The sequence below is a fragment of the Pteronotus mesoamericanus genome, unplaced genomic scaffold, assembly GCF_021234165.1.
Source record: "Pteronotus mesoamericanus isolate MK-2021 breed Mesoamerican mustached bat unplaced genomic scaffold, CSHL_Meso_final contig_2, whole genome shotgun sequence".
In the NCBI taxonomy this organism is placed as follows: domain Eukaryota; kingdom Metazoa; phylum Chordata; class Mammalia; order Chiroptera; family Mormoopidae; genus Pteronotus; species Pteronotus mesoamericanus.
Genome location: NW_026555084.1, coordinates 23,963,598 through 23,987,445, shown reverse-complemented (window position 1 = coordinate 23,987,445; position 23,848 = coordinate 23,963,598). Strand labels below are relative to the sequence as shown.

General features: G+C 43.6%; 1 protein-coding gene across 1 annotated transcript; it reads right to left on the bottom strand.

Annotated features, from left to right (window-relative positions):
- Positions 1–22,940: 22,940 nt before the first annotated feature.
- Positions 22,941–23,111, bottom strand: LOC129066424 (40S ribosomal protein S29-like). The gene has a single exon (XM_054567971.1). The coding sequence runs from the start codon at positions 23,109–23,111 to the stop codon at positions 22,941–22,943; it is 171 nt and encodes a 56-aa protein (XP_054423946.1).
- Positions 23,112–23,848: the final 737 nt, after the last annotated feature.

Below are 23,848 nucleotides of genomic sequence, written 5' to 3'. Positions count from 1 at the left end.
CCAGAGCCTGCCTTGTAAGGGATTCAAAGGCTGGAGCACAGAGCTGCTGTCAAGCCAGCAGGTGGAGTAGCAGTTCTTTTCTGTGTCTCTGAGCCCACCTGGGCTTGGATCCTGGGTGATGCTGGGCTCAGCCTGTGGCCAGAAGGGACAAGGAAATGAACACAAATGATTGCACCTTGTTGCCATAACTGTTGTCCTGTCTGCGGAGGAGTTTGGTAAAATATGATCCCGGGAAAGTTGTTTTCATGTGCTTCTCTGGAATTACTGCAGAAGCAATTTTAAGGAGTGAGTGCTTATATACCTGAGATAACTGTGGGATACAGGAGAAGGAAGATACAGAGATGACAGAATAAAGTCCTGGGCACTGGGGGAATATGTCATGATCCCCTCACCCCTGAAAAACCTTGGAGAAGACACAGAAATACAACCAGCCACTCTTAATGGGAAAGGGAGGCCTGAAGAGGAAAGTCTGGACAATGAAGCTGCATTACTGTCTGCCTGAGTCACTCTTGTCTGTTTGAATTGCAGGCACTGGAGTATTTCTTACTAAAACCTGTAGATTGCTTAAGAGATTCACTTTGGGGCCAGTACTAGAGTTTAAGCTTCCCTGAGATTACTTCTTTCTATTTTTTAAGGAGCAGCTGGATATAGGGCAGATCTTAATAAATAATGAAAGTGTGAATGACTCTCTCACTGAGAACTCTCTTCTGCGCCTCTCAGGCATAGAGGACCCCTCCTGTGAAATGGAGAGTCCTCCCTACCTCTTCCCACAGAATGGAAAGGGGCTTCAAAATGGAGGATGGGTAGTGGATGAATCCCTACTCTCTGAGGGCAGGGCCTGTGCCTCCCCTCTCCCACCTGATTTTCTCTACCTAAATAACCCAAATCCAGAAGTAGGGGTGAATTTGGGGCTCAGTAGGGTAGCCTCCATAGCCCCAGGTCTAACCACTGCATACTGCCCAGGAAGCCAGAGGGAAGGTAGCTTCAGAGCTGGTCCTTTGCTCAATCCTATAGTGAGAGGAGGTGGGCCTGCTTGGGCTCTCAGCTGCAGAGCAGGCAGCACAGTCTGTTCTTCATTGGGAATTCAGAAGTATCTGACAGGTCTCTTGGCCACAGGCCTCCCAGGAGCCCAAACTCTTTGAAGAGAAGAAAAGGTTCTAGGAACAGGAAGCTGTTGCTCTTGATGAAAAGGTGGGGACAGAAGAAAAAAAGAGACTAACAAGGGCTGAAGGGAACTGTCTGTGGCTGAAGAGAATATTAATGGCTCTGCTCCTGAGCTTCAAAGCCTGAGCTGGATAGCACCACACACAGATACCTCTGCTGTTACCTACAGAATACTTACCAATTTTAACTTGTCTCTTCTGCATCAGTCAATAAATAGGATTCCAGAAGAACTTAGATGCAAGGGAAATGACTCTCATTGAACAAATGTGGCTAACAGTTGTCTCTTTTTCCTGTTTGCAAAATGGTAGCTGCTAAGGACTGAATTGGTCCCCCTGAAATTCATACGAAAAAACCCTAACCCTCAATGTGGGAATATTTGGAGAAGGGTCTTTGGGAGATAATTAGGTTTAGGTGAGGGTTATGAGGGTGGAATTGTCATGGTGGAATTAGTGCTCTTATAAGAGGAGACACTAGAGGGCTTGCTATAGACCCCCTCCACTTCATCCACCCCATGTGAGTACATAGCAAGAAGGCAGCCTTCTGCAAACCGACAAGAAAGCCCTCCTAAGAACTCAACCGCACTGGCATCTCAGCCTCAAACTTCCAACCTCCAGAACTATGAGAAAATAAATTTAAGCCACTCAGTCTGTATTTTGTAAATATATTTTTTAAAGATTTTATTTATTTATTTTTAGACAGAGGGGAAGGGAGGGAGAAAGAGAGGGAGAGAAACACCAATGTGTGGTTGCCTCTCACGCACTGCCTACTGGGGACCTGGCCTGCAACCCAGGCATGTGCGCTGATTGGGAATTGAACCCATGACCCTTTGGTTTGCAGGCCGGCTCTCAATCCACTGAGCCACAACAGCCAGGGCACAGTCTTTGGTATTTTGTCATGACAACCAGAGCTGACTAGTACAGTAGCTTTAGTGAACACTGTTGGTATCTGGCCCAAATCTCATCTACACATCAGTGTGTCCATTCCCCCGGACGCCGCACTGGGTTCCACAGGCTCACAGATGCCTGCACTTCTCCGGAATATTGCTCTTGGTGGATGGAAGACCCCTTCTGTATCTCCCTACGGCTTTCAGCCAGAAGGGTACAAAGATCATCCCCTTTACCTCAAGGAAGGATCGATCAATTATTTCGATGCTTTTAGGCTCCTGAGTTTCCCTGTGGGATCAGGCTGAAGCCAGATACAAAGCTGCAATCACATTCTCCTCTCCTATCATTTCCTGTTTTCTTTTTAAAAAGATTTTATTTATTTATTTCTAGAGAGGGAGAAGGGAGGGATAAAGAGAGGAAGAGAAACATGGATGTGCAAGGGATACATTGATCTGTTGCCTCTCACATGTCCCCAGTTGGGGACCTGCCCTGCAACCCAAGCATGTGCCCTGACTGGGAATCAAAGCGGCAACCTTTAGGTTTACAGGCTGGCATGCAATCCACTGAGCTACACCAGCCAGGGCCATTTCCTGCTTTCTTCATTCTCTTTCTCCTGAGGTCACTCCTCAATAACTCATAGGACCTGAATTTTGTCTCAGGCTCTGCTTCTGGAAAACCCAACTTAAGAGAGCATCTCTCCCAAGTAGTAGAATATTGAGCAACCCAAATGACTGTAAAGTACTTGTGAGTATAGTGATGATGGTTAATGCCCAATGATAATGAACATTAGGAACAACATCCCCTTTTTCTGTGTCCAGAACATGTAGAGGAATAAAGATCCTCTGAGAAAGCACATAGATGGCTTCTTCAGTGGGATCTGGAGAACAACTGTGCTTTCCTTGCCAGCAAGGGTTTAAATAGTCTTGTTAGCATAGGGACACAGGCTGAGGTTCCATGGCTTAACCAATTATGGAAACATCTTGACTGCAAGAACCCTTGAGTCATGACTAGACAGCAGAGTCAGTCAGGCAGGTCTGTGCTCTGATTTGGGAGCCATCTGGCTTCTACACTGCCTTGGGCAGGGTCACCTCCTGAAAGGAGAAATCCATCACCTGCCCAGGGAACTGCCTGCTCTGATGAGGGGCTTCAGGTCCCCAGGTCCTGTCATTCCTCTGCTATGTTTTGCTCAGCCTATTAGCTTCTTCATGATGCTATTTTGTTCTTGGGAGATTCTTTTTCACTGTTTTTGTAATAGTTTCCTTTGACTTCCTTCTCTCTTTCTTTTCTAACTCCTGCTTCCCTCTCTCAGTCTTGGTTTCATCGTCAGAACCTGTAAGAGTTGGGGCTGGCCCCCACTTGGGAAGATGAAAGTAGATTCTTAACATTCTTCCAAGAAAGCTGCCATGAGACAATTCCTTACTGCTTTTGGTTACCTCTTAGAGTTTAACTTCCTTTATACTAACAGTGAGGACAGAAAGGAATGGAGCAGGCAAAGGGGTAGAGAACTCTTCCCCTGACATGTCACAGGGTCCTGGCATGCCACTGACATACCTTGGCCCATCTATTTGATAGTGGCCCCAGGAAAAATGGGGGAGAGAGCACAGTAAATGCTTATCTGGATGCTCTTAAGGACTTAGGGACATGCCTCAAATATCCCTAACCTCTTATCAATTATTTAGTTGACTTGCTATTTTTAGAATGAGAGTGGCTCCTGATTCTTGTTCTTGAGAGGTCTGGGATCTTGTGTTTAGATCTAGAGGTGAAAAAGGGAATTTTGGTTAACTCTTACCCATTGCCATAACTTTTCTCCCAATGTATTTTGTGGCAGGAATGAAATAGGTATAGTATAAGGATCTTATATCAGATAACTGAAAGGTAGCTATCTGCTTTAAACATCTCTAACAAAAAGTAGACTTGATTCAGGAAGACTAAATCCATGAGTTCAAGTGACGCACAAGGTGTAGACTGTTTCTACCACTGGCTTCGCTTGCTGCTGTATTGCTTCATTATTAGACAGCCACTCCCATACATGGCAACGAAATGGCTACCAGCAGCCTGAAACCAGTACCACCCTTAGAACTCACCATTATAAAGGGAGAGAACATATACAGGATCCGGCAGAAGTAAGGCCTGCTTGAGTGTGGTTGGTAGGGTAATAATATGGGCATAAGAATTTATAGTTTTAATTTTAACATTTCACCTGAAACGTCATATGGTGTGTTTGAATGTGATACCGTTGTGTTATAAAGTTACATGCTTATGATTTTGTAATGAAAGATTTTGTAATAAAAAAAAGGGGCATTATTTGTGCTGGACCCTGTATAGATTATAGATCTTCTCCCATAGCTCTAAAAAAAACTGCAGAGAAGACTTCAGTTGGTGTGGTTTGAGTCATATGTCCATCTCTGAATGAGTTGCTGTGCCCAGAGGTGTGGAGTAATCTGATGGGCTAGGCTTGGGTCATGTCCTCACCCCTGAAGTTGAGGAAGATCTTGCCTCTCTAGAACCATGTGGTCTTAGACTAACTAGGGGATGAAAATGACTGATGCCCTAAGGAAGTGATGCTTGGGGAAGAACATATGTCCATTACAGCATGCATTGTCTGCTCTCCTCTTTGACTGTAGACTACATGTCGCTCATTCAAATCAAAGTGCTTATGAAATACAAATTTGGGGTTCAGCAGTCGATGGGAATGGTGCTTTCTAGACGCAAGTATGAATAAAGGCAAGCTTAGCTCAAGAAAGGATATAATTAGTCCATTTGGTTTGAGAAGCCTGTGGTCTTAGTATCCAGAGAACCAGCTTTGGGTGTTAGAGAACATAAGGAGGACGCAGTCTTGCCATTAGCCCAGGGGCTGTGCCAGAAGCAGCAGCCTGGCACATAGTGGCACTCAGTTAATATCTGTGAATGACTTCTCGGAGAATCACAGGTCAAAGAGAAAGCTGGAAGAAGCAGGAAGAACCAACAGCTCAAAGTAGACTTCTGTGCTATGCCAGGGTTGCACTCTGACCAAGCTGTGTTCCCACATTTTGCCAGAATATACACAGTTGATAATCTAGGATTTTCCCATACCATGATTCAAGCCATTGCTTTGCTGCTATAAGCATGTGACCTTCTAATAACTCATGATGGAGGACAGGGCAGGTACTAGGTAGCAATGACAGTCAGATGCTGGTCCCAGGTCCAGAGTCTTCAGAAAACAGATAGTGTTCTTCTTGAAAGTGGCTTTTAGACTTTGTGACATTGTTGTAAATTGTCACAATCATAGACAAATATCAGAGAAAGATTTCACAATCAGGTTTTTTAAAGAAACATTTTCTTGGACAGGGCTGGCCTCTGGGAGACGTTACTGATTTACTCTTCCACCGTCCTCCCTCCCATGTCGCCGTGCACTGCTTCTGGGGCTGGTAGAAAGGCAGGCATCAGTGTATGCTGCAGCGAAGCGTGTGGCCTCTCAGACGGGGAGCTGGCATTTAGCGACCTGGCTAAGACACAATGTGGGAATGAAAAGATAAAAACCTGAGATATGTGGTAGGGGCTATAGTTTGGAATAAATGAGTTCAGGCCTCTGCCCAATCAGCCTAACACTCTGGTAAGCTGCTGCACTTGATGGACAACTCCATTAACATCTTCTTGGATGGAGGCAGGGAGAGAAAGGGAGAAGGAGGGGGAAAGGAGAAAGAAGAGGAGGAGGTGCGGGGGAGAGAGAGTTGAGTGAGCGTATATATTGAGAGAAACTAAAAAGTTTGGAGCTGTCTTCCATGTCCCTTTGGGGGAACTTATGTGGCTTTCTTAGTCTGTGTGCCATCACAAGCTTTGACGGCGGAAGTGGAGCTGGGGAGGGTAGCAATTTGGATAGGGGAGAATGAGAGCTCAAGTCACCTGCCTTCTCATTCCTACAGGATAGGGAGGATGAAGGGATGTATGTTTTCCCCCTTATAATGAAGAAATTGTACATCCTGGAATTCATAAGATAAAAATGAGGGGTGTTGGGCTGCCCTCTAAGAGCTTCTGTGAGCATGCTGGTGGTTGATGGAGAGGTAGAGTGAGTCCGAGGATGTGGAAGCTGGATCATGAGTGAGAAGAATTTGGTTCCCACTGCAGGAGAAGAAGAGGGACAGATCTAAAGAGGAAAACAAAGAAAATAGGCACCCATCTTCTGCTTAAGGGTGCTTAGGTTCAGGCCCTCTCTGGAGGCTAGAGAAGGACGAGATGGCTTTTAGCATGGCTAATGAAAGAGACTCAAAAAACTCTCAGATAATCGTGCTGCCTGAGACTTCCTGAGTCCCTGGTGCCCAGAGAACAGAAAGAGTAGTAACAAGAAATAATGTTTCTTTGCACTGAGTGGTTTTCAATCTTAGTATCTTCTAACTCAAGTGTTTTAGCTGCTGTGAAACAGCGTCAGGGCAGAATATTGAACCCAACCATATCACAGCTGTTAGGGATTTCCCTAGAGGAGAGTGTGTGACAAGAATGGGCAGACCCAAGAATTTGTTCCTGGCCTCCCTGGGTGCCTTGCCAGCTCACCTCTTCTCAAAGGTCATTTCCAGAGGCAAAGCTAGGTATTTAGGCTGTTGCCTACCCACAAATACGCAGAACTGAGTATAGCCTGCCCAGAAACAATTTCTAGGTCAGATCAAGGCTGAGATTCCAGAGTATACAGATATGACCCTGTGTCCTGGGTTGAGGTAGAGGCCAGATTAGAGGATACAGTTAACTGGGCCCTGGCTTAGAGTTCACAAGTGCTGGGTTTCACATCCTGATTCTACCCCAGGTAGCTGTATGACCTTGAGTTATTACTTGAGTTCTTTACACTTTAGTTTTTCATCTCTAATATATGGATAAAAATACCTCCCTCAGAGGGCCTTTATCAAAATCAGGTAATAAGCACCTTGTAAAATGCCATATTGGAGGAAGGAATATTTCCCCATTCCTTCATTCTGTCTGATAAAGACAAAGGCCTCAGCTTGGAAGGTATAAAAGCTGTTGGGTTCAAGGTAGGCACCAGAAAAGGTATGTATGTGGTGAGGGCAAGGAGGGATGAAGGGAGAATAAAAGATGTGGTGAAACGGTGTCCCCTGTAGTCACAGAGGATGTGACATGAGCTTCTTACTTATACAGTAAGAACCTGTAGTGCCCGCTGGTGTGGCTCAGTGGACTGAGTGAGAGGCAACCACACATTGATGCTTCTCTCCTTCTCTTTCTCCCTCCCTTCCCTTCTGTCTAAAAATAAATAAATAAATAACATCTTTTTAAAAAAGAATCTGTAAACGCCTGTTGAGTTGGTACCTGTGGTATAATAGGAAATACATATTTGATTATTTCCCCCAGTTTCTCACAAAGTGCTCTTCAAACCCTTGTAAGTTCCTGAATTGTAGGAGTAATAGCAGCATCTTTTATTTCTGATACAGAGCTCCTAAATTCCTTGGGATTTCCAGTGTAATAGAAGATTCTGTTGTTCTAATGAAGCAACTCTTGGTGGGACCCCAGATAGCTTCAGGATGAGAGCTGGTCATCGAAAGACGAAGCCTTGATTGAAAGTCTACAACTTTCAACCCCATTTCCCCCAGCTTCTGAGGAGGGGAGAGGGGCTGGAGATTGACTATGTGATGAAACCTACACAAAAGTCCCTAAATGACAAAGTTCAGAGAGCTTCTAGTTTGGTGACTGCATTCATGTGCCACGATGGTGGTGCACTCCAAATCCATGGAGACAGAGGCTCCTGTGCTCGGGACCCTTCCAGACCTTGTCCTGTGTACCTCTTCATCTGGCTGTTCATTTTTATCCTCTATAGTGTCTTTTGTAATGGACCGGTAAGTGTAAGTAAAGTCCTTAGTTCTGTGAGCTGTTCTTGCAAATTATTGCACCTGGGGTGGGAGTGGGGGTGGGAACACCAAATTGATAGCCATATTCCATTCCTAGTTCCATAAAGAGAGCATCTGACCCCCTTACCTTTCTATACCAGGCCTCACCAGGTTGTCTCAGTTCAAGAGATCTGATTGGAGTGCTCAGACTCCCATCGTAGAGTACTTGGCTGGATAAGGTAAAAAGAATAGCTCACATTTATTGAGGTGCTACCATGTACCAGGCGCAGTGTTCAGCACATTACATTGTTTATCTTATGAATATAATTGTCCAAACAACCCCAGCAAAGTTGGTTCTAATATTTTCCCCATTGTGTAGATAAGGAAACTGAAGTGCAGAGAGCTTAGATAACTATTAAGTGGTAGAGCTAGGACAGGTACACTGGCTTCAAAGCAGGAGCTTGTGAGCAGCTTCTCCACGGCTTCTGAGGGAGGCTGTGGGGAGCTATTCCTCTAAGCACAGGTGGTGGGCATGCAGACAGTGTGATCTACATATGTAGTCCAGATGCATCCTGCAGGAGTCAAGGCAAACAAATTTGATGCCAGTGTCTCCCAGCTGTTTTGTGAGTGCCGCTTTAGGAGCTAAGAATGAGTGTGCTGTGAAAAAGTCTCCATTGCCATACAAGGTTGATAAACACTAGGGGGTATATGGCACCCTTGAGATAATACAGTAAAGAAATCGCTTTGTCCTTTGTTGAATCTGAAGTTTTCTAAAATTATCTGAGCAGAGGACTCATTCTTTTCTTTGCTAGATACCTACTAACATACAACAGACTGCTGTTCCAGGAAGACTGGTTTGGGAAACACTCTTCTAGATTTACTCTCCACCCCATTTACCACTCAGTCCACTGGAGGTGATGGCTGCACTTAGGATGGCAGCTAAGATTTGCGCAGAGAGCAAAAAAGCGCTCAGTGCCCAGTCAGTTCAGACGGCAACAAGAAGATGCTAATTACCCAAGGTGAGGTGGTGGCTGACATTCCTAGGCTGTATGAGGAAGCCATCCAACAGAGTTGGGTGGTTTATTTCTTGTTTAAATTTCCCCTTGTCACTGCTCTTGTCTAGACCCTTTACATGTCAAGTCTGGACTGTCAAAACAGCCTCCTGACTAGTCTACCTGCCAGCAGGCTCTCTGCTGCAGTCTGTCCTGCACACCTGGCCAGATTAGTCTTCCTAAAATGCTGCTTTGAGCTTGTCACTTTCCTGTTCCAAAAGGATTAATTCAGCTTTCAAGATAGTCCTGGTTGGCTCCAGCCTACCTTTTCTGCTGCTTATGCCATACATTCTAGTTGAAGCTGAATCATTCTGGAGCCCCTCTGTGCTCTGTGTGTGCTATTTTCTCCACTTAATGCTTGAAAATCTATGTCCCACCCCCACCCCCAATCCCCATTTCCTCCTGCCTGAATCTTGTGTTCTCATTCGTTCATTTATGCCATTCAACAAGCATTTATTTTGTGCCACCTATGTGCTAGATCTTGTGCTAGAGTAACAAACACATAGTCCTTAACCTCAAGGAGCTCATAAAAGCAGACGAATACATGCAGGGTGATGTGTACTATAATATCATGATGCTCAGGGTTTCATGGGCGTGGGCACCTATCCCTGCCTAGGGCACAGCAAAGGCAATTCAGGATAGGCTTCCTGGAGAAAGCGATGTTGACGCTTAATGGGTGAAAAGGCATGCAGTGTGCTGGAGACTGGCTGAGGATGTGTTGAGTACCCAGATCATTAGTGCAGGGAAAACTGGAAGCGTTCTTCCTACCTCAGGAAGAATCCTCACAGAGAGCCTGAGACTGATCCTGTTGACTTAGGGAAGACAGGTGAGGGGAAAGCATGGGTACTCCTCCGGAGAGTGGAGTCTGGAGCTGGGAGGAAGAAAGGAGGACAATGACTGACATGCTCAGTGCATTCTGTAACTCCTCCAGCTCCCAAGTCTCATCTAAGAGATGCAGCCACTGGAGCAGCTTGGTTGCCAGGGGCAACCCCAGAAGGCAGCCTCATTCTGAAGGCAGTCATTGAAGCCCCTTGCCCCAGGGCTCTGACAGACAGTCAGTCCCCCTTGGGAAGTGACAGGACAGGGTCAATGTGCTCCGGTGGGTCTAAGTGAAGGGTGTGGAAGATAGCCCTTCTAACCACTCAGCAGGATCTTGAGAAAAGAAAGACTTGCAAAACAGATGGCATTTTAAGCCACCCAAATGTTTAATATGTGTAACATAACCTTGTTTTTCTGAGACACAGCCTAATTTACTTGAGGCCTCAGGCTTAGTAACTTACCATTGACAACCTGCAGGTCCGATGCTGTGTGTGTGTGTGTGTGTGTGTGTGTGTGTGTGTGTGTGTGTGTAGGCGTGTAGTGCTAATGAGATTGTAGAAATGGTTTTTCTTAGTCACAGTTTTCCTACTCTTTTGAGGTTGTCCATCAATGAGTTTTTCCTTTTCCTGGTTTAAGACTTGTGCCCTGGGAATATGGGCCCTTTCTAGGGGAGAAAGCAGAGTGTGTAGGCTGAGAGATACAGAGAGAGAGCTCTTGGTGCAACTGACATGTAATTGGGTTTACCAAGGCTTGCTGCTTCTTTCTCTGGTTCCTGCTGTTCTGCCTGCTTGAGTTGCCTGCTGCTTTCCCCACAGAGGGGGAAGCCTGCACTATATAGATTCAAAGCAAGTAGGTTCCAGTTTCTGCTCTGTGACTAGAGCAGTGTATTTAATTTTCCTGAGCCTCCTTTTCTTCACCTGTAAAATGGAAACAGTAACACCCTCCCTGCCCAATCACAGGGTTATTACGATAAATATCAAATGAAGTAATTTAGGAGAAAGTGTTTTGTAAACTGTAAGTAGCAATAAGAAGAAGAAGAAAAAGAGGAAGCAGTAGCTGCTGCCCATTATTGAACGGTTACTATGCCAATTGCTGCCACTTTATTCACATTGTCTCCTTTTAATCAAAATACTGCTTTTGTTGAGATCCCCCCATCCTTTAAGACTCAGCTCACAATTTACCCTCCTGTGAGAACTCCTTTGACAGCTCTTACTCACATAACCTCTCTAAACTAGTTTTCACCTTCTGGCTAAACCCACCAGTATTTCATGAGCTCAACTTCTCTCAAGTATAAACTACTTTGGAGTGCTCTACTTCACTTTCCTTCCCCAAGATACTGAACACATAGTGGGTGACCTGGATAACTTGAGATTGGAATTTTCTGGCCACATAGCTATTGCATAAATTGAGGATCCCCTACATTTCACTAAGAAAAGCCCTGGTTTAAGAGCTAATTATTATGGCCTGGCTGGTGTGGCTTGGTTGGGTGTTATCCCGCAAAGCGAAAGGTTGCGGGTTCCTCTGAGCACATGCCTGGGTTGCAGGTTAAGTCCCCAGTTGGGGAGTGTAAGGAAGACAACCAGTCAGTGTTTCTCTCTATCATCCATGTTTCTCTCCCTCTCTCATTCTCCCTCCCTTCCCCTCCTAAAAACAAACAAAAGAACAAACAAACAAAAAAAAATGAGAGTTAGTTATTGCTCTCTGCCTTGGTCACCAGGAAAGAACCTATCTGCTCCATTCAGGTTGATAGCCACCATCTTTACAAAGCCTTTTTACCAAGCTTTTAGACTGAGAATTCTTATCGCAGGACCTGCCTCTAGAAACGCTAACCATGTTATTCCTCCCTACTCCCCCTTCCATCCCCTTGTCCTGTTCCATACCTTTCTCCATGTTCATACAAATATATACAGCATATACAGATGAATTTTATTATTAAAAGACAGAGTGGCCCCTTTTAAGATTCAAGAGGATAGTAAAGAAGACTAGGGTTAGATATCAGGAATGACTTTCTTCTCTCCAGTGTGGAGACTAAAGAACAGGGATATATGGACACTATAGAGCCTTTAAGAGGAGACTTCCTGCTTCCTAATTTCTCTCTAACTTATCTCAAGTCACTGCCCTCTGACCCTTTGTGTCCCAAACAAATGAGCCTCCTTTCTCATCTTAGGACCTGCCATGTCTCGCTTTAGGGCCTTTGTATTAGTTGTTCTCACAGCCTGGAAGCTGCTGCTCAGAGATCTTTGCCTGGCTGGCACCTTCATATCATTTGAATCTTAGCCTGAATCTCCCAATTTAAAGTATCTTCCTCCGGAGAAAATACAGACTATACACATGTATCTGCTTTTTATGTGAATAAATTTCTCTGGATGGTTGGATGCACATGAAATTAACATGTGTTGCTTATAGGGAGAGAAACTGGATAGCTAGAAAATAGGGCTGGGAGAAGGACTTTTCTACATGTCATTTTCTACTTTTTATTTTAATTTAGACTCATTGCATATGTTGTCTATTCAAAAAATTAATTTAAAAATTCAAGTGAAAAGAGAAAAAATAAAGGAGCCACCTGCTGAGCATTCTTTATTTACTTTTTAAATTTTATTTACATAACTGACAGTGGGCAAATTTGACCCATGGGCCATAGTTTGCTGATCCCTATGCTGGCATATCATCTTATTTAATATATATTCTGGCACTGTTGGTTTACTTGTTCCTTATCTGCCTTCCCCCACTAGAATGCAAGCTTCATGAAAGCAGGGTGATCTTTGGTCTTGTTACCGCCATACCCCTGAACCTGGAACAGTCTCTGACTTATGTAGTATGTGCTCAATAAACATTCATTGAATGACTGAGTGTTTGAATGAATTATGTTTGTATGGACCGAAGGGAAGAACAGCCCTATTTGAAAGGAGATAAGATAAAATAAACTTTTGATGGCAGTCTCTCCAGGAAGAATACAGTAATCCCTTTCCATGGTTTTGCTTTCCACATTTTGTTACCCACAGTCACCTGTGGTTTCATAAATAAATAATTAATAAGTTTTAAATTGTGCATCATTCTGAGTGGGGTGATGAAAGCTCATGCTGTCCAGTTCTGTCCCGCCCAGGACATGAATTACTCCTTTGTCTAGCACATCCACGTTGTATATGCTTCCCGCCTAACCCTTAGTCACTTAGTAGCCATCTTGGTTATCAGATCAATTATCAGAGAGACCATATTCACATAACTTTTATGACAGTACATTGTTATAATTGTTTTATTATTGTTGTTGTTAATCTTTTACTGTGCCCAATTTATAAGTTAAACTTTATTATAGATATGTATGTATAGGGAAAAAAACATGTTTTTTATATATTTAGTACTATTTGGGGTTTCAGGCATCCCCTGGGCACCTTGGAACATATTCTCAGTGGGTAAAGGGGGGACTACTATGATCTTTAGTTGGGTCATTCTCCAGAAAGTCCAGCCCATAGTTCTAGCCTCAGGGAGTAGCTCCTGATACCTGCTTCTTGAAAGCAGATTTGAAACTGAAATCAAATACCAGTCCTGCTAAGATGGGTTCCACAAAGTAGAGAAACCAATGGATTCACCACTTTTCAATGTAGGAAGAACAAAACACACACACACACACACACACACACACACACACACACACACCCCCTCCCAGGAAGCTGCTTAGTTAGCAGGTTGAGCTTTGCAAACAGTCACCCTTGAGGAATGAAAGAGCAAATCTCGCTGCCAGAATGACATGGGTAACAGCCAGGACCTGGGGAGAGGGACAGGTTAGGGGAAGCGAAAGGAGGGTGTTTAGCACCTTACAACTTAGGCAGCACATTACCCTGAACAAACAGCCTGCATCACCATGTGTTGGTTAATTTTTTAACAGTTTCTGAATCAACACATTCTCTGCAAGTGCAGGGCTGGGCTTTTTGCAGCCATGCAGCATACTGGCCAAGAAAGTGTGGGGTCCCGGAGGCAAAGCAGCTGTGGATGAACCCCCCATGCCACTGGGCACTGTCTGCTCAGGGCAGGGCTCTGCTCCAAGGGAGCTAGCTGCATTCAACCTGCACTGCTTGGAGGTTGAGCAGAATGTCGGGAGACTCAGGCTGCACTACTTTTTCTCCCTTGGAAGAATGTCAACAGGAAGGTTCCTTCTCTTCTCACTCCTTCACCACCAGACACAGTCTCACACTTACTCTGAAGCAGATGGGAGGGTTCCCAGTGGAGTGCTCTTGAGAAAGAGTGGAAAGGGCAAGGGTTTTGGAGACACCTAGGAATGGGGGTGAATACTGGCTTCTTCCTTGCTCGCCATGTTATCTTGATCAACTCATGTAAAATCCCTGAACCTCAAGCTTTCTCAACTTTCTCTGTAGTAACACCTGTGGAGTTATTTAAATTAAAATATGTACATAAAGTGCAAGGAATAGTGTAGATGTCTAAAAAAAGAGAAGAATTTAGGGAGGTGGAAAGGCAGTGTATTTGCCCAGCAGTGGCTAGGAAGGAGAAAGATGAGTCCATCTTAGACTAGTTACCTGCCGCTGAGCTCATAAAGCCTCGTCTCTCACGCAGTCAAGAACCTCCTTTTGACTTTCCTGATCAGGACCTAGCCTAACAATGTTTGGTCCTCTATATTTTAGCCTGGTATTCAGATGGATCAATTGACTTTCATTGGCTGTTTCTTCTGGAGCTTTGAGAGGTCATTGGATCCTTTTTCCTTCCTTAATGTAGAGAGTCTCTCCCTCAGACAAGCCCAAGATACTAGCTAAGTCTGAGGGCAGTGAGGAGGCACAGTCTACGGACTGTAGCCCAGGCTTTCTCTGCCCCCTAACCAGAACTGGGGTCTGTGTTTTCCGGGGTGTGCTTCTGGATTCCTGAAAGAGTTCATGGGTGAGTAGAGACTACTGAGGAGAGGATCGGGTAGTCTGCTGTCCCTGCCACTGGTGGTCCCTCTGTTTGAAGTGCCAAGTGATAACAGACGAGGCCATGCACTCAAGACTTGCCATTCTCTTACACCACAAGTATACCAACCACCCAGCAGCCATCTCTAGCCCATCAGAAAAGAGGAGAATCAAAGGAGGAGGATCTGAGCCATGTGTTGCTTTGAACAGATCTGTGCCAGTGTGATATGGGATTTCCTGTCCGAGTGTTACTGAATGGATGGCAGTGCCGACTAGGTTCCAGTCACGGTGTGTGTGCCTGTAAGGGTGGGGGCAGTGCACAGCTCTGTGTATGTACAGATGCTCTGGGCATGAATGAGGTTCAGCAGTAGGGAGGGCTTCTAGGATCCGTATGCAGCGTTATCGACCCCCAGCCTCCCTGTCCCTGGAGGGGGAGCTGTAACGCCACCCTCAAGCTACCTAGCTACATTCCACTCTCCCCAACCCCGCAGCCTCTCATTCTGTCACAAGGAGCTTTGGCAGGAAGGGAGGGAGCGTGGGTGCTGCAGAGAGAAAAACACCCCAAAGTTTCAGTAAAATGGCAAGAGAGATGCCAGCACATAGGGAACAGGAGCCTTCTGTTTCTCACAGCCTGCACTGCAGGGCTGGGGAACACATACCACGATTTCCTTTCCTTCCTTCTTCCTTTCTTCCCCTTCCTTCCCTGCCCCTCATGATATTCAGGAAAGGGAGACCTGCAGTGAAGCCAGAAAAGAAACAAAGATGCTTTTCCTAGGGACCAGCATTTTCTGTAACTTCCAGAATAGATATGAGCTCTGCTTGCTTTGAGCAAAGTGAAGTGTGCGTGTCTCTCTGTACAGGTGTGAAATAGGATTAATGCATGCAAGCGTGTATCTCTGTGAGAGTGTATGATGTTAGTATATAGTGCATGTATGTGATCAGGGGGCTTTAAGGATAAAGGGCAGATAGGACAGAAAGAAGCAAACACAAGTTTTGTTAGAGACCTGCCTTTAATAGCCCACCTATGAATAATTGAAAACTAACTGTATAACTGTATTTGTGCAATAAGTGGGCCATTATCCAATATTTTACAAAATTAGAATAAGGATGTTTAAAAGGGACCTGGCTGATGTGACTCAGTGGATTGAGCGTGAGCCTGCAAACCGAAGGGTCACCAGTTCGATTCCTGGCTAGGGCACATGCATGGGTTGTGGGCCAGGTCCCCAGCTGGGGGCATGTGAGAGGTGACCGATACATCTCTCACACATTGATGTTTCTCTCCCTCTCTATCTCTCTCCCTTCCCCTCTTTCTAAAAGTAGGTAAATAAAATCTTTTTAAAAAAAGATGTTTAAAAGGAAAACCTGAAGATAGACATTTTTCTTTGTGCTTTTGAAATTAGAGCATTTCATTTGAGCAGTGGCACCTTTTTGATAGAGTAAAACCTTGTTGGTTCAAAGCTCAGGAATACAGCTTTGTGATTATTTCATCTAAATAAGAGCTGGAGTTCCTCCTAGTATTATCTCCTACAAAATAGTTGAGTTTGTAAGCAAACAAGATCCCAAAGGGAATGTTTATTCCACTCAAGAAAACAAGTCGGTCCTGTCTGGGTAGCTCACTTGGAGGAGTGTTGTCCCCATATGCCAAGGTTGTGGGTTTGATCCCTGTTCAGGAAATGTACAAGAAGCAACCAATGAATACATAAATGGATGGAACAACAAATTGATGTTTCTCTCTTTCACTCCAGTCCCCCTTCCACTCTCTCTCTCTCTCAAATCAATAAAATTTTTTTTAAAATGTTTAAGAAAAAAAAGAAGTCACTTTTCACCCCTTTGAAATATTTATTTGCATTCCAACAATATGGCACTTATAAATTGCTCCTTTATAGCAATTCATTAAAACAACTCCTAGAGACGATACTTAAAAAAAAAAAAAAAAAGTAAGTCTGTATTTCTTTATGTAAAAGCCTATAGTGGGTTTGAACAGTTTATCTGATTTCCTGATGTCTATCCGTATATGATCATATTAACTTCTCACATTTATTTGTTCAGTACTCTCATGTACCAGACACTGCATTAAATGCTTTTCATATGTGTTCTCTTTTGGTCCTTACAACCAGGAAGGTATTGTACTTTACAACAAGGCATAGAGAAGTTAAGTAGCTTAACCAAATTCATGTACATAGTAAGTGTTAGGGCAGAATTTAAATTCAAGTTTCTACTCCAAAGCCCATGCCTTATCCCACATACTCTACTTTGTACCTTTATATTTACTTCCCAGTGATGTCAAAGCATGCCAGCAAGAGGAATGACTGTGCAGGCGACTACAGAAGGGCTTTCCCTAAAGAATTCTTGGCTCCTAAGCTAGACCTAGTCTGCAGAGCCAGTGCCTTGGTATTTGGGGTTAGTCCATCTTGCAGATGGGAAGGATAAACCCAGCCAGGTTATGGCCCATGCACCCCCTTGGGATATTTTTTTAAAATCTGAGGACATTATTTCCTTGCTTTTAGAGATAGAGGAAGGGAGAGAGAGAAACATCGATTGGTTGCCTCCAGTATGTGCCCTGACAGGGGATCATATGTGCCTGGACTGGGTATCAAACCCATAACGTTTTGGTTACAGAACAACACTCCAACCACCTGAACCACACTGGCCAGGGTTCCCCTTGAGATTTTTCAGTTCTCTCTAGGTCAGCAGGTTTTTGCAGGGTCATCTCTGATACATACATAGTGTGGGACATTGACATGAGAAAATCAACAAAGTGTATCATAAATTGTATATTTAGCACTGTGACCACCAAACTAGCTAATAACAATTTCAGAAGGTTCCAGGATTAGCTTAGGACTTTGAGGAAAGGTAATGACCCTGAGTTTCCTCTGGAAAGGGTGAAGGAGAGGAGGTAAAGGGAAAAAAGGAAGGTGATGGGAAGTAGAGGAGAGGGCATGAAGGTATATGTGACAATGAGGAATTATACACCCAATGAGTGTGGGAGAACAGCTTTATTACTTTGACTTTTTGAAATAAGAACTAATTTATGAAGCTGGGGAGGGAGCAGCCTGGGAATAAATGAAACAAGGAAGGAAATTGAAGTCATCGTCCCTGGCCTGCTGACAAGCAGATGTCAGCATGTCCTTAGCCTCTTGCTATATTCAGTGCTTTTCTAGAGGTAATGGTGGAGCCCATAGAGGTTCCAGTGGGACTTATACTGAAAATTCAAAGGCTCTGGGACATTTTGGTTATGAGAAAAGAGGGTTGTAAGTTGGGGACTAGTCATCCAGTCACTGGAGGATTTTTTTTTATATGAGCTATTTCACTATAACTATTGGATTTAACTGTAAAACAGAAGGGAGGTCAAGTTAGAACATAAAAAGAGAAAGTTATGAAATGCTGGGATTTCTACCAAGATGACTCTAGGGATAAATTGTTTGGGGGATCTAGAAGGGAAGGAGTTGGAAACACTTTCACCGAGCATTGAGAAGCCTAGCAGAGTAGAGAATACTTGGAGCAATCCTGCCTTCACACCTTCCCTTAGCAGAAGCCAGCCCAGAGAGCAGGGAAGACAGGCAGTTCAGTAAATGGTTATATGAAGGGGAGAGAGAGGGAGGATGGCTCAGGGACCTAGCATGGGAAAACAGCCCCCAGGCTGAAATTAATGAGAAGTTCTCTGTGAATCCCCTTATAGGAGGTTATATATAGGGGGATATAGGCAGAGTGCACCGGAGACTATGCATCCTTACACAGATTTTTTATTTGAATTCCTTCTGCATCCAGCCAAAGGGAGTTATTCACCTACAGTTCAGAGAATTGGGCAAATATCACAGCTTGATAGGTTAACCAAGGTCCACAGCCCCCTTTGGAAAGTATAGCCCCAGCGGTTTTGCCCCTGTGGTAAACCCTGTTGATGTAAGGTCTTCATAGCCTGAAATCCTGCATCTAACACAAAATTGAGAGCCTGGGATGGAAAGAGAAATTCTGTTGAAAGCCTTGTCCATCACCAGTGCTGGAATTAATAAGTAGTTATTAAACACTTTGGGGCTTATATGGGAGATGCAGAAAACAAATATGAGACTGCCCCTACTCTCGAGGAAATTGATGGATCTTTTGATGAGATTGGCTCCTTCTCTTTCAGCCTGTTCCATCTTTGCTGCTTTCACCTATGTGATCATTTACCTCTACACTCTTTTTCCTCTTTTCTGGTAATATTTGTTTCTGGCCCTTTCCCACTCCCTTTGGTGATTTTCCTCTCTGAATACCTTTGTTCTCCCTCTCCTACTTGGTCTTTCCTAACCTCTGTGTAACCTTTGCCTCTCGGTCTTTTTAACTCCCCTTCTGCCCTGGGGCAATGGTAAACTGGCTACCCTGCCGGCTCCAGGTTGCTGTAGGACTCCAGAGGAGGTTAAAATTCTGCTGGTAGACAGGCACAGGTATCCCTGGTTTCCCAGAATTGAGGAACTGCTCAAATGAACTAATCTAACAGAGATGGTGGAGCCGGGGTCATAGGAGTCTTAGCTGGGTCCTAAAGATATGAGTCAAGAAGCACATCCTGTCGCCACTTTTTAAGGGTCATGGCTAAAAGACATGGGACAAGTTAATGTGGAATTTATAGGGGGTGGTGACTCATTAAAATGATAATAATAATTAGGAACAAGCAGACAAAGACCATAGGAAAGGATAGTTTCATGGATGTTTTCCCAGATTTTATGTTTGGCAAGTGTGTGGCAGTGATCAGCACACCCTGACTCTACTCTTCAGCTACAAGTTCAGTATCAACCAAAATCTAAATTTGAAGCCCTCAGCCCAAACTCTCTTTTCCTTTACTGAGGCCCAAGGCTCCTGTTGGTGTGGTTGGCAATGGTAACTTCAATGGGTTTGTGTAAGTGAGTTTGTGGAGGAAATGATACCTGAATTTTCTTGCTCAGGCTCAGCAATGCCTCAGGCACTAACGGCAGTGAAGGATGCATTAAGGTTTTGGTCATGGATTTCAAGGACTGGTATTGTTTCTGATGGCTTTTCCCTGTGGGAGAAGGAACCTGACTTTACTACTTTAATTCACAGTTGCCTCTATCTCTGGACTGCCCAGCAAGAAAGGGATGGTTAGCTGGGTTTTTGGTTGTTGGGTTTTTCTTTCTTTCTTTTTTTTTAAAATTAATTCATTTATTCACAAACAGTGCCAACCACTGGAGAGGTGAGAATGGAAACAGTCACGGTCCCTGCCCCACAAGGGGCAGTCTTGTGGGGAAAACAGGCATAGAAATAATTACAATCCAGGTTGGTGATTGCTATTGCACAGGTAACGTGATCTCAGAGGAGCGAACAGCTAACATGAAAGAGGAAGGGAAGGAGGCACATAAGGTGGATCTTCTTAAAGGATAGCTGGGAGTTGGCCGGTCTGGAAGGAGGGAGAAGGCCGAATCCAGGCACAGGGAACAGAATTACAAAGGCACAGAGGAGCATGATGGTCAGGCGGAATGGTTAGTTTGGTAGTAGAGATTAGGGGCATTCTGTGAGAGTGTCTGGAAAGAGGACTGGAGGGGGAAATTAGAGACCACTTGTGGACGAACCAGTACACTCTGCTAAGAAGTTTGGAATTTATTACATAGGCTGTGGGAACTACTGAAGGCTGTCAAACAAGGTAGTAGGATAATCAGCTCTTTGCTTTATCAGGAGGCCACAGAATAGAATGGGGTGGAAACAATTTGTTCCAGGGCCCCATGTACAATAGAGCTTCACATGTATTTTTTATCATGGTCCTCAACTGAGGAATCCTTTCCTTCTTCCACTCCTCTCTTCTTTTCTTCCACAAATATGTGATCATAAACCAGGCTCTGAGAAAACACAAATGAATAAAAAACATTCTTTGCTCAGAAGAGCTCGCAGTCTGGTTTAGTTTTTTCCTAACTCCATACTGGAATATTCACTGGTCCATTTTACTGCCATGATGAAATGGGAAAAAACAAGGACAATGTAGTGAGTCTTTAAATAAAGCTAAATATAATCAGTATAAAAACTTCTCCTCTTCAGTGTGAGGTTATATACGTATGTTCATACTTGGAAAAGATGATAGTAGATGGTCATTTTTTGCTCTGTTTTGTTTTCAGTTTACTTTCTTGGCAAAGTGAAAAATCAGCAATCTTTTGTCATATATCAAAAATTATGTGTGTGAGGGAAATTTACTAAAGGTTAATTTTCTCATTCTAATGAGAAAAGGCCTTTTCACCTAAGGGAGTGGAGCTATGCAGGGAACATGGATTTACCAGAGACAACTGAGACAAGAGCAGGCTCTTGTGCCACTTCCCACCCTCCCTGGACTCAGAAATGGGGGAAAGGGAGAGTCCCTTTTCGTAAGAGATTCAGGATTCAGCAATTTCCTCTCTAGGGATTGGCTCCTCCTCCTGATAACAGAAAGGATGGCTGATGTTTTAGGAACCCACAGGCCCAGGAAGTCTGGATTTAAGTCATCTGGTTAGGGGAAGGTGAGCAATTCTCAGAGAGATCCAGCAAGTGTAACAGGAAAAGCTGGTGAAACAGGAACAGGATGGCTCTGGCCCTGACTTTTATGGGGGTAATAGAATGTGGTCATCAGCTTTTATCAAAATTAGACATTCAGGGTTTCCATGGTCCCCAGCACAGATAACCCACCCACCAAGAGCAATCCCTGCAATCATACTGCTTAGACAGCACCTAAACTCAAACTACTGTACCATAACAAGGCTGCTTCATTATAACAGGGTTTGCAGGTTTAAACTAATTTAGGAATCAGTCTGGCTACCAAAAGGAGAAAGTCTTATTATGAGGTGGCAATTGCTTAGTGAGTAGGATGCAATGTATGCTTGAAATCCAAAGGTTGGGAGCTACTGGTCTCATGGGAGAGTCAGACCTATAAGCAAGTATTTCAGTACAATGTAATAAATGCAAGTACAAAGGCACAAAGAACATTGTCATAAGGGGACAATGATGGGTTTAGTGTGAGTAGATAAGGTGCATCTGGTAAGAGTGTCTGAAAAGAGGGCTGATTGTGAGGGGCCACGTCAGGAGTAGGTTCTTAGAAAGCAAAGCTGAAGAGAGAGCTCCTGACCCAGGGATTGGGGAGATTCAGGGGCTTTCCCAAGGAGCTGATCCTTGAGATGGGGTCTCTTGCCTAGCCCTTTGCTTTAAGGCTCTCTTCTCTCCTTTTCTTCCTGCTCCACATTTTCTGTGTATGCCAGATCCAGAACATCCTCACAGCCTGCTGCTCTAATTACTTCATTCCATTTTAATTCTGCTGAGTTAGGAGCCTGTGAACTCAAGAGGAAATGCACACAAAATACCCAAAAAATTGAATGTGCTGGCATTTCAGAAACACATCTGACCCTATCTGCCCCTTCCTGTTCCCTTCCACTAGCAGTGCCTTGACCAGCCTCAGAATGAAAAATCAAGGGTAGAATGTGCTGACGGGAAGAGGCGATGTTGGGTTTTACTGACTCATTTGAACCATTAGTTTTGAGAGGAAGAGAGAAGGACAGGGTACGTGCGGGGGCTTTCTGATAGGGAATTTCTCCTGGTACCTTTTGGGAACTGACAGCGTTCTAAACATTGTAAGTATACGTGAGTCATATTGTTTCCTCTTCCCTAGACATATTACAAATTAGGAGGGATACTTTATTACAAGTTGTTTGTCCATGGAGATGGTATAGAATGACCCCAAAATGAGGGGATTGGAGTTTATAAATCAGGACTTCTCAAGTTTTCTGGTCTCAGGATTCCTTTACACTCTTAAAAATTATTGAGGGCCTCCCAGAGCTTTTGTTTATATGGGTTATACCGATTGATAGTTGCTGTATTAAAATTTTAAACTGAGAAATTAGCCCTGGCCTGGTAGTTCAGCTGGTTAGAGCATTGTCCTGATATGCCAAGGGTTGAAGGTTCAATCCTGGATCAGGGCATATACAGGAATCAACCAAACAATGCATAAATAAGTGAACAACAAATCAATGTCTCTCTTAAAAAACCCCCCAACAAACTGAGAAAATTAAAGGAACATTTATTAATCCATTTAAAAACAGCAACAATAAACCATTATATGTTAAAATAAACCACATTTTGGTGAAAAAACTGTATTTTCCAAAATTAAAAAAATTAATAAGATTGGATGTTTTATACATTTTTGAAATTTCTTTACTATCCAGCTTAATAGAAGACACGTGGGTTCTCATTTCTACTTTTTATTTAATCAGTTTTGTTGTTGTTGTTGAAGTTTTAAAAATTTTATTTTGTGTACAAAGAGCTAGCTAGCATTGTTTCTGCAGTAAAATAGATGTCTTGAATGACCCATTCACGGAAACTCACTTAGTCCAACTTAATGAGGCCTATATCCTTCATGTACTGACAGAAACACTGGCAGCACATACTGAAGCTGTATTTTTGGATCCGACCATGCCAATTTAAGTAGACGTGGCAAGAATGACAACCCTGGGCAAATTTTCTCGGATGACTCCAGTAAAGCTGCTGGTGACTCATTTTGCTCTCCCAGATGCATCAGTCAGTTTCAATATGTGTTTTGGTTGAAGTATATGAAGAAAACCTTGCTTCCATAGACTTGGGAAAGGGAGGAATATTTTAGCTTTGAAATAATCGTAGATATTTTTCTTTGATACTACACCAAAACTTGACACATGGTAATTTCTTAAAGGTTAACTGCTATGTGGAATCTCAAACCATATCAATCAATTCCTATTCTATTACATTAAAATCCACTGGTGTGTCTTGCACTTTGAATAGTCTTTGTAACGTCATGCATTGGTCACTTGGAAAATAGATTCTCGTTAGTTATAAAGATCTTCCAAATGTTGATACATTTCATTATATTTTTAAAATCACATTCATTATATCACTATCAATCTCTTTAGAGGAGTCTTTAAGCATTGGGAAGATGTCAAGTTCATTGTGGCAGATACAAGTGTTCCCAATTCTAATTTTTGCTTGAAAGCTTGCATTTTATCATTGGCAGCAAATGCTTTCAGTTGTTTTCATTGAAGTGACAGGCTCACTTTGTTCATTTTGGGGAAACTGTCTGCCAAATACTCCAATCTGAATAATCTTAGTTTGTCTTTCAGTTGTTCTTTCAAGAAAAATGATGTTCCATGAAAAAAGAGGCTAGTTCAGCTTGAAATTCAGACAACTGCAGCAGTGCTTTTCCTGGAGACAACCACCATTGTACTTGGAATACAGCAGAAGCGTTTTATGTGTACTTTCTC